This window comes from Rhinopithecus roxellana, chromosome 5 (genome assembly GCF_007565055.1).
Source record: "Rhinopithecus roxellana isolate Shanxi Qingling chromosome 5, ASM756505v1, whole genome shotgun sequence".
NCBI lineage: Eukaryota > Metazoa > Chordata > Mammalia > Primates > Cercopithecidae > Rhinopithecus > Rhinopithecus roxellana.
The window spans coordinates 44,673,189-44,693,646 of NC_044553.1; the positions used below are offsets into that span (position 1 = coordinate 44,673,189).

The window sequence follows — 20,458 nt, forward strand, 5'->3', positions numbered from 1 at the left end:
GCTTACTTGACCCCTCCTTCCTTCTTGCAGCACCAGCTTCTCTGGGTTTCTGGGATGCCAGGCTGTCCAGATTTCCTCCCATCCCCGGGTCGCTCCTTCTCAGTTGTCTGTGTCTGCTTCTCCTCTTTTCCCCGTCTTCTTAGTGTTGGCGTGCTACAGCGTAGATCCTCGTTCTGAATGTGGGAAAAGCAGGTGATGATTCAGTGGGTCTGCAGTGGAGTCCATGATTCTGCGTCTCTCACATGCTCCCAGGTGATGCTGTTGCTGCGGGGCCACAGAGGCACCGCAGCTCAGCACTGGAGCTCCATCCTCGCTTCTCCATCTACGTGACTTCCTAGCTGAGTTCCTCCAGTCCCCGGCTTTAAATAACACCTCGAATCTTATTGGTGACTTCTTGCCCCAACTTGGGTCAAAACCCAGAGTTGCATTCAGGCCCACAACACCCTGTGGGTTTGGCTCCTGTGCACTCCTCTGCCCTTAGCTGCTGTGCCCTCCACATCTCCCACCGGACTCTGGCCAAGTCTGCCTTCCTGGTGATTCTCCAATTTGCCTAGCACGTTTCTCCCTCCTGAGCTCTAAACTTGCTTTTCTCTCTACCTGACACTCACACGGCTTAGATCTCATCTTCTCTTTCAAAGCTAATGTTCCCTTCCCGGTGAGGGCTTCCTTAACTGTCTATCTAGAGTGGACCTTCACTCCACCACCATCACCTCGCTGTCACCTACCCGGGTTCATTTTCTTACCATGCTATGTGAGTTTCTTATTCATCCTCACTCTGCCTACCAGAGTGTGGGTTCTGTGGGAAAAAGGACCTTGTCTCCCCATTTAACTGCTGTAGAAGGATGCCTAGTATAGTAATAAGCTCTTGGTAAGAACTTGTTAGTAATTACATAAGGCATTAGTATCAGCATGTCCCAGATGAGCTGATGACCACTGATACTACCATGCCATTCCAGTGTCTGTGTTTTTAATGGTTTGGGTATCAGGTTACATTATTGTAAGTATCATGAACCAGTGGAAAGAACCAAGATGGACAGAACACATAAACGATGCCTTTGCACCCCATGAAGACCCAAGAGTTTTATGGCAGACTAGAGAAATGAAGGTTTCATAGTTGTTTGAATAAAAAATGGTGGTAGAAAATTGAGGCATCTCATTGTACAAGGTAGGTGACATCTGTGCAATGAAATCATGACTTTCTCTATTGAAGTCCCTGTTCACACCATATAAGGTGATGCAGTTTCAGCAAAATTATCACCCTGTATATTAATGTTGTGAATTTGAATTATATTGGCTTTGTAACTGCATTTGTATTTAATGTGCAGATGTTTTGGTATTGATGGTAATATGAGAACTATAATAGTTTTATATTTGTACATTTTATGAGAAACATTAAGTAAACACTAAGAATCATTGAGAATTGTTTTTTCTTTAAAGGCATCTGTACATTATACAAGCTCGTGAAAGACTAAAATAGGAACTAAGCAAGACTGAAGGTGTGGCTGAGGATAGGGAAAGGAAAAAGTTTTAAATTCCAAAACTGCTTGTAAAAAGCTATTTTTAACAAAATAAGAATAATAGGCTGGGTGTGGTGGCTCGTGCCTATAGTTCCAGCTACTTGGGAGGCTGAGGCAGGAGGATCCCTTGAGCCCAGGCGTTCGAGGTTGCAGTGAGCTATGATCTCACCACTGCATTCCCACCTGGGTGATGGAGCAGTACCCTGTCTCAAAAATAAAAATATAAAAAATAAAAAGACCCTGAGTGGGCTATTAAATTTTAGCATGCTTTCAAAAGAGTGACATTTTAAAACATCTACATTCAGGCCAGGTGCAGTGGCTCATGCCTTGTAATCTCAGCAGTTTGGGAGGCCGAGGCGGGCAGATCACTTGAGGTCAGGAGTTCGAGATCAGTCTGGCCAACATGGTGAAACCATCTCTACTAAAAATACAAAAATTAGCCAGGCATGGTGGCATGTGCCTGTAGTCCCAGCTGCTTGGGAGGCTGAAGTGGGAGAAGTGCTTAAACCTGGGAGATGGAGATTGCAATGAGCTGAGGCTGTGCTGCTGCACTCCCACCTGGGTGACAGAGCAAGAGTCTGTCTCAAAAAAAAAAGAAAAAAAAAATTCCACATTCATATGAATACAAAAGTTGTACTGACAAACCCTAAAAGGCTAAAATATACTTTTTTTTGTTTATATAATTAAAACTTCAATTTTGGATTACCGATCTAATTTCTGGTTATTGAAAAATGTACATTGTGAAACTTCCTTGCTGGAGACATCTATATATCATAAAATATTTAAATATAAAAATAATGGAGTAGATGCTTTTACTCACCAATTCTAGGGCCTGGCTTAGGAAGGTATGTAGGCAGGAACCCCCCCCCCCCCCCCCACCATTCTAACTTGTGCCCCAGGTCCTCCTCCTTTCCTCTGGCTCCTAGAGATCAGAGAGGAAGGTATTCTGCACTTAAGAAATGGGGCCAAGAAGAAGAAGACACATTCTTTTTTTTTTTTTTTTTTTTTTTTTGAGACGGAGTCTCGCTCTGTCACCCAGGCTGGAGTGCAGTGGCCGGATCTCAGCTCACTGCAAGCTCTGCCTCCCGGGTTCACGCCATTCTCCTGCCTCAGCCTCCAGAGTAGCTGGGACTACAGGCGCCTGCCACCTCGCCCGGCTAGTTTTTTGTACTTTTTAGTAGAGACGGGGTTTCACCGTGTTAGCCAGGATGGTCTCGATCTCCCGACCTCGTGATCCGCCTGTCTCGGCCTCCCAAAGTGCTGGGATTACAGACTTGAGCCACCGCGCCCGGCCGACACATTCTTTTTTTTTTCTTGAGAGAGGGTCTCGCTCTGTTGCCCAAGCTGGAGTGCAGTGGTGCAATATCGGCTCACTGCAACCTCTGCCTCCTGGGTTCAAGGGATTCTCCTGCCTCAACCTCCTGAGTAGCTGGGATTACAGGTGCACACCATCATGCCTGGCTAATTTTTGTATTTTTAGTAGAGACAGGGTTTTACCATGTTGAACAGGCTGGTCTCCAACTCCTGACCTCAAGTGATTTGCCTGCCTAGGCATTCCAAAATGCTGGGATTACAGGCGTGAGCCACCACACCAGGCCACATTCTTTTTTCTTTTTTTTAAGACAGGTTCTCTCTCCGTTGCCCAGGCTGAAGTATAGTAGTGCAATCATGGCTCACTGCAGCCTCAACCTTTGAGGCTCAAGTGATCCTCCCACCTCAGCCTCCTGAATAGCTGGGACTGCAGGCACGTGTCTCCATGCTCAGCATTTTTTTTTTTTTTTTTTTTTTGTATTTTTTGTAGAGTCAAGGTTTTGCCATGTTGCCCAGGCTGATCTGGAACTCCTGGGCTAAAGTGATCCGCCTGCCTCGGCCTCCCAAAGTGTTGGGATTACAGGGATGAGACGCAGCTGTTGGCCAGGAGACACATTCATGCTTTGAAAGGAGACATGAATGGCCCTTCTCCTTCACACATTTCCTTTGAGTGTATGTGTTTGTTTCTACCCAGTTCATTTCCACATATAATTTGAGACTAACAGACCCATCTACATAGATCTATGATGCCAGGGAGCCTGGGGCAGAAGATGAAAACTGGAATGGGGTGAGGGTGCTTTAGGAAGGAGAGAGGGAGCTAAGGGCCACAGCACTGCTCACAATGTCTAAACGAATGGCCATTCTTCAAGTACCTGAGGGGCTGGTGAGAGCAAGGCACAGCGTGTTTGGGGTGACTTATGGGTTTGGGTAGTCCCCCTTCCCCTGCTGTCCATCTGAGAGAATTCTGGAGAGGACGATCTTACTGGGGCATGAGGTCCCTGGTGTCATCACCTTTGCAGGTAATAGCTGTCTTTAACAACAGCAGAGAACCTGAATTCATACAAGTAGCAAGCTGCTAGGTTTCTAAAAATATTTCAGAAGGTTTTTTTTTATTTTATTTTTAAATATTTTGGGTGCCTATGCAGTGTTATCTTCCATGTTTTTAATAGCCACACTATACAGTATGGAGTAGGTTTCTGTGGACAAATACAGGTGCCTGTCATTTATAGCATAGTCTCTTTGGGACCCGTGCAACAACTGTCTCATGCATTTATGAAACTGGGTTGGTTTGTGAATTGATGACCCTCAGGGAGCTGGGAAGGCTGCATGCCATGGATGCTTCCCCGGTGGCTCTGGGTTTGCAATCATTTTGCTAAATTTGCTCATGATGCATGTTCCCTCACCCCTTTCACTGATGAGGACAAAGATGGCTAATTTTCCCTGATTGGATCTGTTGTTTTGAGTGACGGAGAAGAGAGAGATGCTTTGCTGAAAGTACAACATATTCCAAGGGAGAATACTGAGCTTTGGAATTCACTTTGCACACGTCTGTGAGGATGTTCCGGGAACCAGGCTCGTTAGAGCTGGCATTGCTGGAATTCCACACGCCCCATGCCTCCCTTAAGAGATGCTTGATAACCCCAGGGCCTAATTTCTAGTTTTGGAACATACATACCTTGTGACGTGGAGGCTGGAGGTGGGAAGGAAAGCCCCCGTGAGGCTGTGGATCTGGTTCTCATGTTTTAGACAGTTCTAAATATTCGGGCTGGAGATGCCTGAAGGATGGGTATTTGTTATGGAAAACCTCGACTTTTTTTTTCTTTGACATTGTTCACATTTTAAAACAAAGTTCAGAGAGCCGTGTGCATTGAACATGATTTATTAGATCATTCATTCATTCATTTCTATGTGAAACACTGTTCTGGATGCCAGAAATGTGGCAAGGAGGAAGGTCTGGCTGAGGAGTGACACTTCCACTGAGCTCTGACAGATAAGAGCTTGTCTTGCTGGCACACCGGTGCCGTGGGACATAGTGACACGCTGTGGTCCACAGTCCTCCAGCGACCATGTCAGCATAGCTGAATACAAACTGTGGGAGGCAGAAAAGTAAAAATGTGGTCTCTGCTCAAGAAAGAGTGCGGGTCTTAGAGACAAAGTCTGGGTCTAAATCTTGGTGCTGCCCCTGGCCTAGGTGTAAGGCCTCAGAGGAAATTCCCTGCCAGAGTTTCACATCGCTGAAGTGGAGAAAACAGGTGCTGTGAGGATCTCATCAGACAAGAGGCTACAAAGAAAGCACCGGGGCTGGCCTTGTGAGGGGATTATGTGTGTGTCTGACTTAGAATCAGTAGAAAAAGCTTAAAATGTGGTTGCTGGGACAAAACTAATCTACCAGAGAAGCCGCGGCTGGAGAGCCTGTACTGAGCTGTGTGGTGCTGGTCTGTGCTGGAATGCCAGGGAAGAGGCAGAAGCTGCCTCCAGTAGGTGAACAACAACAACAACAAACAAACAGTGTGGCTGCACAGTGTAAGAACAGAAGCCTCTTTTGTTGAGTACTTGCAAAAATATTCCCTTCCTCTTGGTAGCCTGGTCTAATGGTATTAATGCCAACAGTGTGAACCTGAGCATAAGATATGCCCTGAGTTTGAGTAGCTTTTCAGTGTCGAGTTGACTACACAATTACCAGTGACAACACTGAGAAATCTAAGAAAACTCCACTTGACTTGGAGGGGAATTTATTTCTTGGACATTTTGGTTTCCGTGTAGGTTTAGTAAGTATCATATGTCAGGGATGGCAAGTGCATTTGGATGGCACCAACCAATTGGTAGTGACTGCAGGGTGCAGTGTTGAGGAGGATTCTGAAGCCAGATTTGCGCTTAGAGAGAAAACGATAATAACCCTTTATTGATATAATTTGGACTTAGGCTTCGTAGAGGAAACTATAGCACAAATGGTGTGGATCTATTATCTCTGAGAGGTTTTCTATGTATATGGCAGTATGAAGATGTTCATTTATTCACCCAACAAATATTTATTAAATCTCCACTATGGACATAGCATTGTACTTTAGATTCTCAGCCCTCTGGCTTCTTAGTTAGTTAATAAATTATTTCAGGATATTGGTGGTTAATGCTGGTTGGTGAATTAGTGGGGTTTTTAGTCTTTTCCTCATAAGTGTTTAAAAACATTTTATGAACAAAGCCAGCTTTCTTGTGTCCATAAATGCTACACCGAATTCTGTTTCAGATCCCTGTTACTATTTTTTGAGACAGGGTCTCTCAGTCTGTCACCCAGGCTCGAATGCATGGTGTGATCATGGCTCCCCGCAGCCTTGACCTCTCTGGGCTCAGCTGATCTTCGTATCTCAGCCTCTCGAGTAGCTGGGACTACAGGCGTGTACCACCACACTCAGCTAATTTTTATATTTTTCGTAGAGATGGGGTCTCCCTGTGTTGCCCAGGCTTGTCTCAAACTCCTGGGCTCAAGTGATCCACCTGCCTCAGCCTCCCAAAGTGCTGGGGTGACCAGCATAAGCCACTGCCCGGCTGACCCCCGTCATTTCATTTAGCATACAATATGTGATTTTCCTAATTACTTTATGAAGTCATCACCGACAGTCTGACTTTAGAGACAGGAAAACAGAGAAATTAAAGAACTTGTCCAGAGCCAATACTGGACTTGAGCCACATGTCAGAAATATTTCCTGCTTCTGCATCTTGGAGTCAGGTGCCATTGCTTGTCTTCAGAACCGTAAACTTTTGTAGCTTAGCTCTGCACTGGTGGGAGAAACTTTCAGAAATCATTTTAAGGCTCAAGAGGTGTAAAGGATGAATGCCTTATCTAACACTTTTTTTGGGACATGAATTCTGTATTTTTTTCAGTAACCATGAAGAATATAAAATACAAACCACTGGATTTATTAAAGTAATAAAAATTAAAAAATAATAAAAGTTGGTAACATATGAACACCATAAATTAAGTGGTGATATATGTGCTAATCAGTTAAGAGAAGTGGGCAAGAGAAGTGGGACCCATCCATAGGGAAATGAGGGGGGTAGACTTTCAGGGGGAAGTGGAGGCTTCTTGGGGGACAGCCACTTGGTACCCATGCTCCCAGGGCCAGGCCACGTGGATCAGATGAGTTGAGTCCCAGTGACTCCAGATTTTTTTTTTTTTTTGAGATAGAGTCTCACTCTGTTGCCCAGGTTGGAGTGCAATGGTATGATCTCAGCTCACTGCAAGCTTCACCCCCAGGGTTCAAGTGATTCTTCCTGCCTCAGCCTCCCAAGTAGCTGGGACTATAGGTGCCTACCACCATGGCCGGCTAGTTTTTTATATTTTTAGTAGAGATGGGATTTTGCTATGTTGGCCAGGCTGGTCTCGAACTCCTGACCTCAGGTGATCTGCCTGCCTCGGCCTCCCAAAGTGCTGGGATTACAGGCGTGAGCCAGTGCGCACGGCCAACTCCAGATTTTCAGACTCCTAGTTGATTCTCCTAGGTCTCCAACCCTAGTAAAAGGAGCCTTTTTACAGGCTTTTCTTTTTTGCCATCTTCCTTTTTGTACAAGGTGGTTTTAGGGGGTAGTTATAGCACTCAATATTAAAAGTTTATTTTTTCCCCCCAAATAGAAAAGTTGTAGTTGTCAGGTTCATTTAGAAAGATTCGGCCGGGCGCGGTGGCTCAAGCCTGTAATCCCAGCACTTTGGGAGGTCGAGGCGGGTGGATCACGAGGTCAGGAGATCGAGACCCTCCTGGCTAACACGGTGAAACCCCGTCTCTACTAAAAATACAAAAAACTTAGCCGGGCGCGGTGGCGGGCGCCTGTAGTCCCAGCTACTCGGAGGCTGAGGCAGGAGAATGGCGGGAACCCGGGAGGCGGAGCTTGCAGTGAGCCGAGATCGCGCCACTGCACTCCAGCCTGGGCGACACAGCGAGACTCCGTCTCAAAAAAAAAAAAAAAAAGATTCAAACACCCTGAACTGTGTAAAACAGACAGCAACTCAGCTTTCATTTCCAAACCTCAAGTTTCTTTTTGAAATTGTTTTCCCAGGGAGTTCTGAAGGTTTGACTGTATACAAGGATACTTCCTTTGAAATCTGAAGAGTTTGGTCAGTTTCCTACATTTGCATTACAAAACATGTAGAGAGAAAACGTAAAAGCTCAGTTTAGGTAAGACTGCCTCTTTCTGTCATGTTAGGGAATACATTGAAACTCATAGGTGTTTAGCCAATCTTGGCTTTCTATACCCTGATCTTTCAATTTCATCTAGTTGAGGTTCTAATATGAATATCCCCATACAAAATTCTGTCTTCCCACTAGTTCCACAGACAAATCGTTTAGGAGTAAATGTGTTATCCACTGTTTAGCAAGCTTGTCCAAGCCCCGGCCCGTGGGCTGCCTATGGCCCAGGATGGCTTTGAATGCACCCAAAGCAAATTTGCAAACATTCTTAAAACATTTCGAGATTTTTTTGTGTGATTTTATTTTATTTTTAAACCTCATCAGCTGTCATTAGTGTTAGTGCATTTTATGTGTGGCCCAAACAATTGTTCTTCCAACGTGGCCCAGGGAAGCCAAAAGATTGGACACCCCAGGTTTAGAGGTTTTAACTCGTGTTTATCATCAGACTGGCAGTATCTTCTCTCTAAGTGAGGCAGTCACAGGATCCCACTCAGGGGAAATTACTTTTTGGTTAGTGGATCAATTCTTATTTCCTAGAATTAAGCTCAAGACTGCACTGAGACTCATCAGCTCCCTACCCACTGTGTTAGATGCTCTTTTAAGTGATTTGTGTGGTAAAATAGAATTACTTGTTCGAAGCAAACATACCTAGAGTCTCTGCCCCATGCTAGATACTATGCCGATTGCTTGGGCCAGCCTGGCTTGGCTGATGGGGACTCTTGTCCTTGGAGGCAAGGGCCAGCCACAGCATAAAGGTAAAGATTTCAGATTGCCTGGCTGCATTTTCTCAGTAGCCACAGGGCCCCTGGAATGGCTGGTGAATATGCATGCAGGTCCTGGAGGTGCCACTGAGAATTAGAGTGGTGGGGTGGGGATGTGTGGACCAGCATTACGTGACTAATCTCCATGCTCAGCTGATAACATGTGATGGCCCAGAGAGAGGAAATGTTTCTATCTGGCATATGTTCATAGTTCTTCCAAGAGCTAAGCCCTTTGTTCTTACAAACATGCTCATTGATCTCGCTAACTAAAGCAATTATCATCATTTAGCAGTCTTTTCATAAAGTATTATTTCCACTCCAAAACACCACTTTTATTTGCCAAGTGCCACAATGTTGCATCCTGGCAATTGATCAGCATTTACTGCCAAATTATGTAAGCCTTTGGTTAGGCTTAGTCCCCGACGGCGCAAGCGTGTCTGTGGTGTGCATTAGGATTGTAAACGTGGCCCAGTGCCTGCATGTGGAGAACAGCTGTCCCTAAATTCATTAATTAATTCAGTGTTTACACTTTGATTGGGAAGGAAATCCACATTTGCTTAAGACACCAGTGCCCAGCTGAGAAATGTTGTTCCATGAAAATATTGGATTGAGGTTTGTTGTCAAGGAAATGTAAATTGTGGATGTTTCATGAAATTTAAATATGTGGATTAATTTACCATTAGGAAGCTAAGATTGTACTAAGCCAAGGTGGCTTTATTCAAAGATTGAAATGTAATTAGTGTTGACTGTAGTAGGAGTAGCTAAAGGACCATAAATCCTACACAAGAATTTTGCTAATAAAAGAGGAAATATTTCATTGTAAAGTCAGTGTGAGCTTAAGAACTGACTTTTTCTTATGACACTTGTTGCTAAGTGACATAACCCCATTTAGTAAATACCACACACACAAAATTTCTTCTGTTTAAAAAGATTGTTAGAAACTAACAAATATGAAGACTTCTAGAGATGCGAATAAAATATGCCAGTGCTGCTCAGAAAAAGGAGTTAAGACATACCTGGTTATTTTGGTGTCAGCCCTCATGCATCACTTCATTAGTCTAAGGCAGGCTTGCTGTACTTGTCCTTAGTATTGAGTTGTTTTATGACATTAGTAGCCTTGTTAAACCAGATAAGTTTAGAAGTTCTTATCCTTTTCAAAATTCCACTCAAATGATATTAAGGGGAGAAAAAAATGTTTAAACCTGCAAGAGGCAAAAAATGGCAGTGGAGGCTTTGGTGGCAACTCCTGCAACGATTCAGGGGTGGTCCCTGGGCTGGCCGAGGGATAGACCCCTCCACCTGAAGTGCCCACTGAAATGCTGAAATGAGGTGCTTTGTCTGCAGAACTGCAGAGAGGCTTAGAAGTGGGAAGGCATTGTTACCATAGTAGGCCAGAGAGACAGGCCAAATCTAGGGAGTTATTAAAACGAGCATAATTAGACCCTACACCCTGTCCCTGCCTCCCTTCCCGACCCCGGTAGCAGCCTGGAGGTCTCTTCTCTGGAGAAGTGGAACTGGAATGGTGTTGGGGTGTTGGTGGAGGTGACTAAAAGACTGATGACAGCTGGGAGCTTGGTCACTCTTCTGCTCTGTCCATAATGGCAGCAACCAGGCGTGTGCAGCCCCAGCAATGAAGTGGAGGACTCTTTCCTTGAGAAATTGAACAACTCCAGAAAAAAATGCCCCCAGATAACTGAAATGTGTGGGTTCTTCAGTGGAATACTTTTTTCTTTCACATTAAAATGGACACTCACCAACTAATAAGTCCTCTCCACATGTGCAGAGCCACCAATCTGCTTTGGTCCTTTGTTCTTTAATAGGATCAGGCAGTCAGGGTTCATCAGGTGTATCACCAAAGCCTTCAATATGAAAGGTAGGGGCCAAAACAGGAAAAGAGCAACCTTGCAGAAGATGGTGCCATTGCAGAAAGCAGAGCAAACATGTTTTTTGAAAAAAGTTATCCTTGCAGAGAGAAGCTATTTCATATCCAAAATAATAATAACATGTATGAAAGAGGAACAATTAGAGAACAAGAAAGAGCTATTGAGTATTACAAATTAAATACCAGAATTTAAAACCTGTTGAAGATGTATCTCTCAAAGTAGAACAAAAAAGATGGAGTTAAAAAGCAGGAGAGAAAAGAAATATGAAAAATTAAAATCTGATTTAAAAAATTCAACATTGCTATTATAGTACATGCAGAAACCAAGAACAAAATAAAATAGGAATCTGAACATTATCACAGAAAGATTGCAAAAATATTTTATAGAACTAAAGACATGAATTTCCAAATTGGAAGCATATATATATTATGTGCTTATGTTTTATGAAAGTGTCCACTTTGCCCAATTTTATAAAACCCCCACCTGGGTATGCCATTATGAAATTTCAGAACACCAGTGATAAAGAAAAGGTCCTAAAAGCTTTAAGAGGAACAGAAACAGTTCACACACAAAGGAAAGGGTACAATGATAGCTTCAGAATTCTTTTTTTTTTTTTTTTTTTTTTGAGAAGGAGTCTCGCTATCACCCAGGCTGGAGTGCAGTGGCCAGATCTCAGCTCACCGCAAGCTCCGCCTCCCAGGTTCACGCCATTCTCCTGCCTCGGCCTCCGGAGTAGCTGGGACTACAGGCGCCCGCCATGTCGCCCGGCTAGTTTTTTGTATTTTTTAGTAGAGACGGGGTTTCACCGTGTTAGCCAGGATGGTCTCGATCTCCTGACCTCGTGATCCACCCGTCTCGGCCTCCCAAAGTGCTGGGATTACAGGCTTGAGCCACCGCGCCCGGCCTCGATAGCTTCAGAATTCTTAAAAGCATCCTTGGAACCTAGAAGATAATGAAGTTTGCAAAGCTTAAAAAAATAGCATGGAAATTATTTCTAACCTGGCTTCTATGTCTAGTTAGACCACCAATCAACAGTAAGCATAGAATAGACATTTTTCAAAATACAAGGAGTCATATATTTTTCTTCATTGAACTTTTTATTAGAAAACTACTGGAAGTGTGTTCTATCAGACCAATTGGGTAAACTAACAAAGAGGAAGACATGAAACCCGAAAAATAATATAGCACAAAAGGAAAAGAGTACTGAGACCCTAATATAGGGCAGGAGGAGGGAAGACTGTAAAAAAGAGGTCACCAAATGACCAAATTACCTGATATTTTGATCATCTGGAAATTAATACTGATAAGCATCTAACACATGTAATGTAGTTGAGGGAAAGATTTAAGGATAGGTATATGGAAAAGACAAGTAAAACAGTCTTCAATCATTAACTCTAGAAAAGTAAAAATTTTATAAGAAAAGTTCGGTAAGACCATAGTATATAACTTTTTAGTGAATATTTATATTGTCATAATAATGTAAATAGTTGACTCTTGATTTTTTTATTGGTAGGTTAGCCAAGTGAGAGACTTGTATGTATGGTGTAGCATCCACGCTACGTAGAACCAATAAGTTTAGGAATCACAGGCAGGAATATTATTTAGCAAAAGGGAGGTAAGTATTAGAAGAAATAGCTAAAATTTGCAGTTTTTTTTTTTTTTTTTTTTCCTGTGCAATGTGTTCAGGATCAGGGAAGGGAAGCTGAAGAATGTAGGTTTTTCACTTATATTGTTTTACTTTGATTAAAAAATAAATTATTTAGAAATACTAGTATAACTGAAAATGAAAGCTGACAATGAAATATTTGGAATTGGTGAGATAATGATAAATATTACAGATGAATGTACCTCTCTGAGTTGTTCCTATCTTTAAAATGGTAAATGATGGTATCTAAAATGTTTTAGATTGAAAAGAATTATCACCAAGCAAAACTGACAACACTATGCTAGTTGTAGGAAACTGAATATATTCAGGAAGCCCCAAGGCAGAACAGAGAGACAAAACAAGTAAAGATGTGCTAGAGACAAACAACATAATTATTAAGGTTGTACAGACGGATAGATTTTGAATGTTATCCCTTAAAATGGAGACTACACTTAGGAACCGTGAAGCATTGACAAACGTTATCCGTATATTTGCTCACAAAGGGAAGCTCAATATATTTAAAAAGGAAGAAATGGTAGAGACTTCATTTTCTGACCACAATACAGGTAGAAATTAGCAACATTTACAAATAAAGACCCTCCAAACAAAAACAGCACAGAAATAAAATACTACATATGCAAAAACTTTCTCAAAATCAAATCTTGGGTCAAAGCAGAAATCAAAATCCCAAACAGAAACTACCTAGAAAATAGCAATAGAAACATTACTGAGGTAGAAACTGTTTGCTGCCTTTCTGAAGTCCATTCTCCTCTCTCTTTTTACTAACAGAACACTGATTTTGTTGCATGTTGATGACCAGCTAAAGCACCCTATTTTCCAATCTCCCTTGCAGCTGGGGGTGGCCATATGATTAAGTTCTCACTAATAAGATATAAAGGATTATTGGTAGGTGGGGATTCCAGGAAAGCTATTTAAAAAGAAGGTTAAGTCACTTGGCCTAAGCCTTTGGCCTATGTGATGCTGTATCAACTATCTTGTAATCATAAGGGGTCTAATATATGTTGAAGAAGATGAGTGGAAATATAGAAGGGGTGCTCCTTATCCCGGGTCTCCTTCAGCCCTGGACTTCCTATCTCTGGGGAAAAATTCCTGTCTTAAGCTGCTATGTGGGAGTCTGTTAATAGGAGCTGACATAATTTTTAAGTGACTTAGTTACAAATCACCATTTATGTAATTGAAGAATGAAAATAAACAAGTAAAGCAAATCAAGGACTTAGAAATGGAACAACAAAATAAAACAAAGGAAAGTGGAAGGAAATAATAAAAATGAAACTAGAACTCAGTAAAGTTGAAAATTAAAGAAAAGCTTGATAAATCCAGGAGCTAGTTCTTTAGGGAAACAATTTTAAAAATACATACACAGATATATTCTACCAGTGTAATCAAGAAATAGAAGAAGAAAATACAACATTAGATAATAAGGAAATGAAATGATTTATCCTACCCAAATTCTGCAAATAATTTGACAATTGAATGGAATAGATGATTTTCTTAGAAAATGTGCTAGTAGATTGACTCTAGAATAGAAAGAAAACTCAAAAAGTCTCTCAAAACTGGAGGGGAAGAAAAAGAGACAGCTGCTGTTTGTGACCAGTTGCTACTGCTCTTCCTGGAGTCCCTTTGCCGTTGTGGTTTTGCAGTGTTACAAGTGAATTTCTGGTGGGGAACCTCGGAGTGTGAGGCAGGATGGCCATCCTGCTTGGTGAGCTGTCTGTAGTCATCTGACAAGGTTGGCCACACACCAGAAAGGCGATGGCAACTATTCTTGGCATCAGGACCCATCACAAAATACAGAGCCCTGAGTGTTCTTCATTTTTTAAATAACATTTTCCAGATCAATGTGCTATTGAACTTTTTTTGGTAAGAAGAAAAGATTGAAAATGATTTATAATCATTTAATTTCACTGTCAGTCTCACAAACAACTGATTCCTCATGGTAAAAATGTTGGAAACATGATATTCAAATAGTAGTATTAAAGATTTTGAAGCAAGATAGTGCATAAAAAAGGCCGAAAGTGTTTTGAGAGGAAAATGAACCACAGAGTAACAAAGAAAAATGGTGAGCATCAGAATTCCTTAGCTCTTAATTATTTTTATGGAAAAGTACCTAACTCTCAAATGCTGGTAAGTGGAACATCCTATTGGTTAAAAATAAACAGCATAAAGCTTCAGGAAACCAACTAAACTTAAAAAAAAGAAAAACAGAAAAAAAAAGAAAAAAGAAAAAGGCAACCAGAACAGCCCAAAACAGAATAACGAAGTCAGAATAACGAAGTTATGCCAAAGGTGTCAGGTCGTTACACCGGTTGTCTGCCCTCAGGCCAGGGTTCAAGCCCAGTGTTGACAAACTCAGTGACCACATGGGCTGAAGGGCATCCAGAAAGTCCTGCGTAGTCACCGGAGGGCTGCCCTTCAGTACTTGGTTCTGAGGTGTCTTTGCTGTTTAAAATGTCTTGTTTTCTTTGAACTTTGAAGTTTCCCCTTCCTAATTATTTCAGTCTTCATTTACACAGATGTAATTCTAACCTAATGTCCTCTTTTTACCCCATCTCTCCCTGGTAGCTGGAACAGTGAACCATGGAGCTGTATTTTGGTGAATATCAACATGTGCAGCAGGAATATGGGGTCCATCTGAGACTCGCAAGTGATGATACCCAAAAATCAAGGAGTTCCCAGAACTCCAAGGCAGGCTCTTACGGTGTCAGTATTCGGGTCCAGGGAATTGATGGTCACCCCTACATTGTCCTGAATAACACAGAACGGTGCCTAGCAGGCACATCGTTTTCTGAAAATGGACCACCCTTTCCACCTCCAGTGATAAATAACCTGCCTCTACATTCCAGCAATGGTTCTGTGCTAAAGGAGAACAGTGAAGAACTGCAGCTTCCAGAAAACCCATACGCCCAGCCTAGCCCAGTAAGAAACCTGAAACAGCCCCCTCTCCATGAAGGCAAGAATGGAGTTCTAGATCGCAAAGATGGGTCCATGAAGCCATCTCACGTGCTGAACTTTCAGAGGCATCCAGAGCTTTTGCAGCCCTATGACCCTGAAAAGAATGAGTTGAACTTACAAAATCACCAGCCTCCTGAGAATAATTGGCTAAAAACGTTGACAGAAGAAGGCATCAATAATAAGAAGCCTTGGACTTGCTTTCCCAAACCTAGCAATTCCCAGCCTACCAGTCCCTCCTTGGAAGACCTGGCCAAATCTGGTGTGACAGCTATTCGTTTATGCAGCTCTGTGGTCATAGAGGACCCCAAAAAGCAGACTTCAGTGTGTGTAAACGTTCAGAGCTGCACCAAGGAGAGGGTGGGAGAGGAGGCCCTTTCCACTAGCGGGAGACCCCTGACTGCCCACAGCCCACATGCCCACCCCGAAACCAAGAAAACCAGGCCAGATGTTCTTCCCTTCCGGCGACAGGATTCAGCGGGACCCGTCCTGGATGGAGCTCGATCCCGGAGGTCCTCCTCGTCATCGACAACTCCCACGTCTGCCAACTCTTTGTACAGGTTTTTACTGGATGATCAGGATTGTGCCATCCATGCCGACAACGTCAATCGTCATGAAAACAGAAGGTATATCCCCTTCCTGCCAGGAACTGGACGGGATATTGATACGGGATCAATTCCTGGTGTGGATCAGTTAATTGAAAAATTTGATCAAAAACCTGGGCTTCAGAGAAGAGGAAGGTCTGGGAAGCGAAACAGAATTAATCCAGATGACAGGAAAAGATCCAGAAGCGTGGATAGCGCCTTTCCTTTTGGCCTCCAAGGGAACTCCGAGTACCTGACTGAGTTCAGTAGGAACTTGGGCAAGTCAAGCGAACACCTCCTCCGGCCTTCCCAGGTGTGCCCGCAGCGGCCACTGTCTCAGGAGCGCCGTGGGAAACAGAGCGTGGGCCGTACCTTTGCAAAGCTGCAGGGAGCAGCACACGGGGCTCCATGTGCCCACTCCAGGCCTCCCCAGCAGAATATAGATGGGAAAGTTCTGGAAACCAAAGGTACTCAGGAAGGTACAGTGATCCGTGCGCCCTCCCTTGTTGCACAGAGTAAAAAGGAGGAGGAGGTGAAAACAGCCACTGCCACACTGATGTTACAGAACCGGGCAGCAGCAACTTCGCCTGATTCTGGTGCCAAGAAAATTTCTGTGAAGACATTTCCTTCGGCCTCGAATACTCAGGTAACACTAGTGCAATTCTGTTTTTTTTTGTTTTTGTTTTTGTTTTTGTTTTTTAATTTCCTCTTTTTTCTAAATAATCTAATGATGTACTCATGGTGCATGAGGCCATAGGAATTACACATCCTCAATCTTGTATCAGGAATCACACAGCTGATCTGTTTCGTTATCCAATTGTGTCCTACTCACGATGTCCTACTGCCAATTGTATAGTTTTCTGGGTTCTTTGAAGTTCAGCTGGATTCCCATTGAGATCTCTCTGTAAAGTAACTTGGCAGACGCTATAGAGAGGCTCAGTTGTTCCGTTTGTGTATGCATGAAATCTGAAAGTATGCAGAATTTGTTTCTGCACAGAGGCTGAATGGTTAGGTTTGTGTAGATATATTAATTTTCCTCATAAAATTGAGTGACTGGGTTAATTTCTAGCCTGAAAAATTAGGTTAATCTTCATTTAGGTTAATTATCAAGTGATAGAATCTAAGTGGTACATTTAGTGTTTTGATAGTAACAATAAAAAATAATGATATTGATAAAAAATGGTAAAAAAAAAAATGTAGCTAAGTGCTAAGCACTGTTTGTTATATATTACAGGATTGCACCAACGCTGTGCAGGTAGTACCTATTAACCTCATTTTACAGGTGAGAACATTGAGGTGAGAAGTAAAGTAACCTCCCCAAGATTATGAAGCTGCTAAATGTTGTAACTGGCTCTAAGGAGGATGCTCAGTGGAGGAATTGTTTTGTGTTTGGAAGCCTCTGGGAACTTCATCCTTAAGGTCTAACAACAGGCTTTATGTTCCAGGCCACACCGGATCTCTTAAAGGGCCAGCAAGAACTCACTCAGCAAACCAATGAGGAGACAGCTAAACAGATTCTCTACAATTACCTCAAAGAAGGGTTAGTGATTTTCCCTCTGAAAGAGCAAAGTATTGTTTCTGGTGGGACTCTTAATTTCCTTTTCTGAGGGCTTAATGCTTACCTTCCTTTTTTGCCCTGTGCCAGCCTTTGGAGGGTTAAAACTCAATGGCTGGGGTTTTCATGACAGCATTTGTCTTGTGTGGTATAGGGTGGGGGTTTTGGGAGGGGTGTGTAGGAAAGTACACCACACTTTAAAAATTAAAATGAATACATTTTAAAAATGACTCTTTACTATTTCAAAAGCAAATTCAAAGATAGGAAGAGTGTCTACTCTTCAGGTTTGAATGGAGTCTGCCATCACCTTGGGTTCTTCCACGCAATGTGGTAGTCCTTTAGAAGTTACAAATAAGAACACCTCCCCTCCCCAGAGTTAACATTGGCCAAGAGCCCCTGCTTCCATTATTTTTAAAGCATGTGTGAGTCATTTAAAAGCAGTGCTTTCCATGCTTATCTTGGTGGTTGAGTTGGAATAATCAGGGTTTCGGCCCTTACTTAGATACCAACTGTGCTGGAACTCGAGCAAGGGATTTGAAGTTTCTGTTTCAGTTCTCTCATCAGATATGATTAAGAAGAAGGAAAGAAAAAAAAAAAAGAAACAAAAACAAAGCTTTGCAGCCTACATGACTGAAAACCAGCCACTTGGCAAATCCTCATTGGTATCAAAATACTGTATGTTTTTGTATTGTGCCTTACAATTATTTGTCAGTTTTAGAGTTAACAAAATAGTAAGGCTCAAAATATAAGATAGGGGATCTTTTGAAAAGGAAAAAAAAAAGTAACCCTAAAGATTAATCTAGCTAAGAACTGGTTATTAGTATCTCCCTGTGGAAGACTTTACCGTGTTAAGATTAAGGTAGAAGAAATTTTGACTTCTAAAATTCATTATTTTTTTTTTATTTTTTGAGACAGAGTCTCACTCTGTCATTCAGGCTGGAATGCAGTGGCATGATCTTGGCTTACTGCAATCTCCACTTCCCAGGTTCAAGAGATTCTCCTGCCTCAGCCACCCGAGTAGCTAGGATTGTAGGTGTGCGCCATCATGTCTGGCAAATTTTTGCATTTTTAGTAGATACAGGGTTTTGCCATGTTGGCAAGGCTGATCTCGAACTCCTAACCTCGAGTGATCCACCCGCATCTACCTCCCAAAGTGCTGAGATTACAGGCATGAGCCACTGCACCCGGCCAAAATTCATTAAATTCTTTTATGTATGTATTTTTTGGCACGTGATTTATTGAGACATCGGTAAGACAGACTTTAGTGGGAGGTGCCTGTTGAAGGAAGTTTATATTAAATCTTTTTCTTCTAATTGCTGGGAGTGTGGTAGAAGTTAATAAAACTTAGTATCTCAGTGTTAGCTGTGAAAGCCCAGACAAAGGGCTGCCATGTTGACAATCTTGGCTTAGGGGTTTTATTTTTTTAAACATAGGTTAAACAAATTAAGATCATTGTAGATCATTCTTAGTGTAAGATTTAAGTGTACAGTGTGTTTGTGTGTGTGAGAGAGAGACACACAAACCCACTTCAAAGAAAAGGAGAATTCCTTTTGGAATGGACATGAGCCATTTGAATCAAACAACAGATTACTAGATGTTCACTGGATGTCTTCTCCAAGCTTACTGAGGATGTGCTTATGTCCCTCTCACATATTTGGAAGTGGGAACCCTGTCCCAAATTGAGTGGTAACACGTAATTTATTTGGAAAAAAAAGACACCATCCATCCTGCTCTCACACTGATTTTGTCTGAGGCTTTAATGAATTCACAGCTCCTGCAGTTTATCTCCTTAAAGTGCCTGTTGTGTGTGTGTGTGTGTCATGACATGTAAATTGTTCTGAGACCAATGGGTGTGTCCCTCATTGTTTTCTCCGCGGTCCCTTTTTCAGAAGTGCTGATAATGATGATGCTACTAAAAGGAAAGTCAACTTGGTCTTTGAGAAAATCCAGACCTTAAAGTCTCGAGCAGCTGGGAGTGCACAAGGAAATAACCAAGTAAATGGAATTTTTGTATTTTGTAGAGTGCATTTAGCATGGAATGTGGTAAACAGCTTGCTCTTTCTTCAGTCTGTATGTTTGCTTATAGCAGTAAGTGGGACATTTCCTGAGTAGTGAGGAGTACTCCCCAAGTTTTAAATGTTATTAATTTGCACCCAACCTTTTTTATTGAGACAGAGTCTCTGTCTGTCACCCAGGCTGGAGTGCAGTGGTGTGATCTTGGCTCACTGCAACCTCTGCCTCCTGAGCTCAAGCTATCCTCCCACCTCAGCCTCCCAAGCAGCTGGAGGTACAGGCGTGTGCCACCACACCTGGATAAGTTTTGTGTTTTTAGTAGGGTGTGGGTTTCACCATGTTGCTCAGGCTGGTCTTGAACTCCTGGGCTCAAGCAATCCACTCAACTTGGCATCCCAAAGTGCTGGGATTACAGGCGTAAGCCACCATGCTTGGCCTTACCGTACAGCCTTTTTTCCAGAAAAGTTTAAAGATATTTTATTTAAAAATACATAGACTATGACAGGATGATAAAAACAGATGGTAAGATTTAGAAGGGGAAAATAAAAATAGGAGGACTAGCATTGTTATAGGCAAACGCGGAAGGTAAGTGTGAACAGGCGTGGACCCAAGCTCTGGAGCTTCAGGTGTGAAAGAGAATGGGACTAGAGACTGGTGACACTGACCAGCCGTGGTGCAGGGGCCAGGAAAGAGCTCAGTGGGTGCCAAGTTAGTTTTTAAATAACTGCCTGTCTGATTGATTGTGCTGAATTTGAGTGGGGACATAGAGATTTTTTTTTAGGGAAAGAGCCCTTTCACGTTTGATAAACAACTACTGTATGTCAGACACACCTGGTGCCCTGGAAGTAAGCAGCTCTTAAGAGAGTACGGCTATACACTTGTTCCTCAGTCCTACACCACCTTGTGTGGAACTCATTTCTTGCTTGTCCAGCTTCCTTTCCCCTCCCAGGGGAATTCTGCATGGGAAGGAAAGAGGAAGATACCTGGAGGCAGGTAATAGGAAACTTGTCTATAGCTTCTTTCTAACTTGGGAAATGTA

The 20,458-nt window shown here is 42.5% G+C and overlaps 1 protein-coding gene across 3 annotated transcripts in view; it reads left to right on the plus strand.

Moving 5' to 3' along the window:
- The window catches only part of CGNL1 (cingulin like 1), a 177,780-nt gene that overhangs the window by 50,679 nt on the left and 106,643 nt on the right, over positions 1-20,458 (plus strand). For all 3 annotated transcript variants that reach the window (XM_030931447.1, XM_010374266.2, XM_030931449.1), the window contains exons 2-4: positions 14,881-16,497; positions 17,297-17,391; positions 19,296-19,401. In XM_030931447.1, coding sequence (XP_030787307.1) covers positions 14,896-16,497; positions 17,297-17,391; positions 19,296-19,401 — 1,803 coding nt within the window. In that variant the 5' untranslated portion in view covers positions 14,881-14,895. The remainder of the gene's footprint in view (positions 1-14,880; positions 16,498-17,296; positions 17,392-19,295; positions 19,402-20,458) is intronic.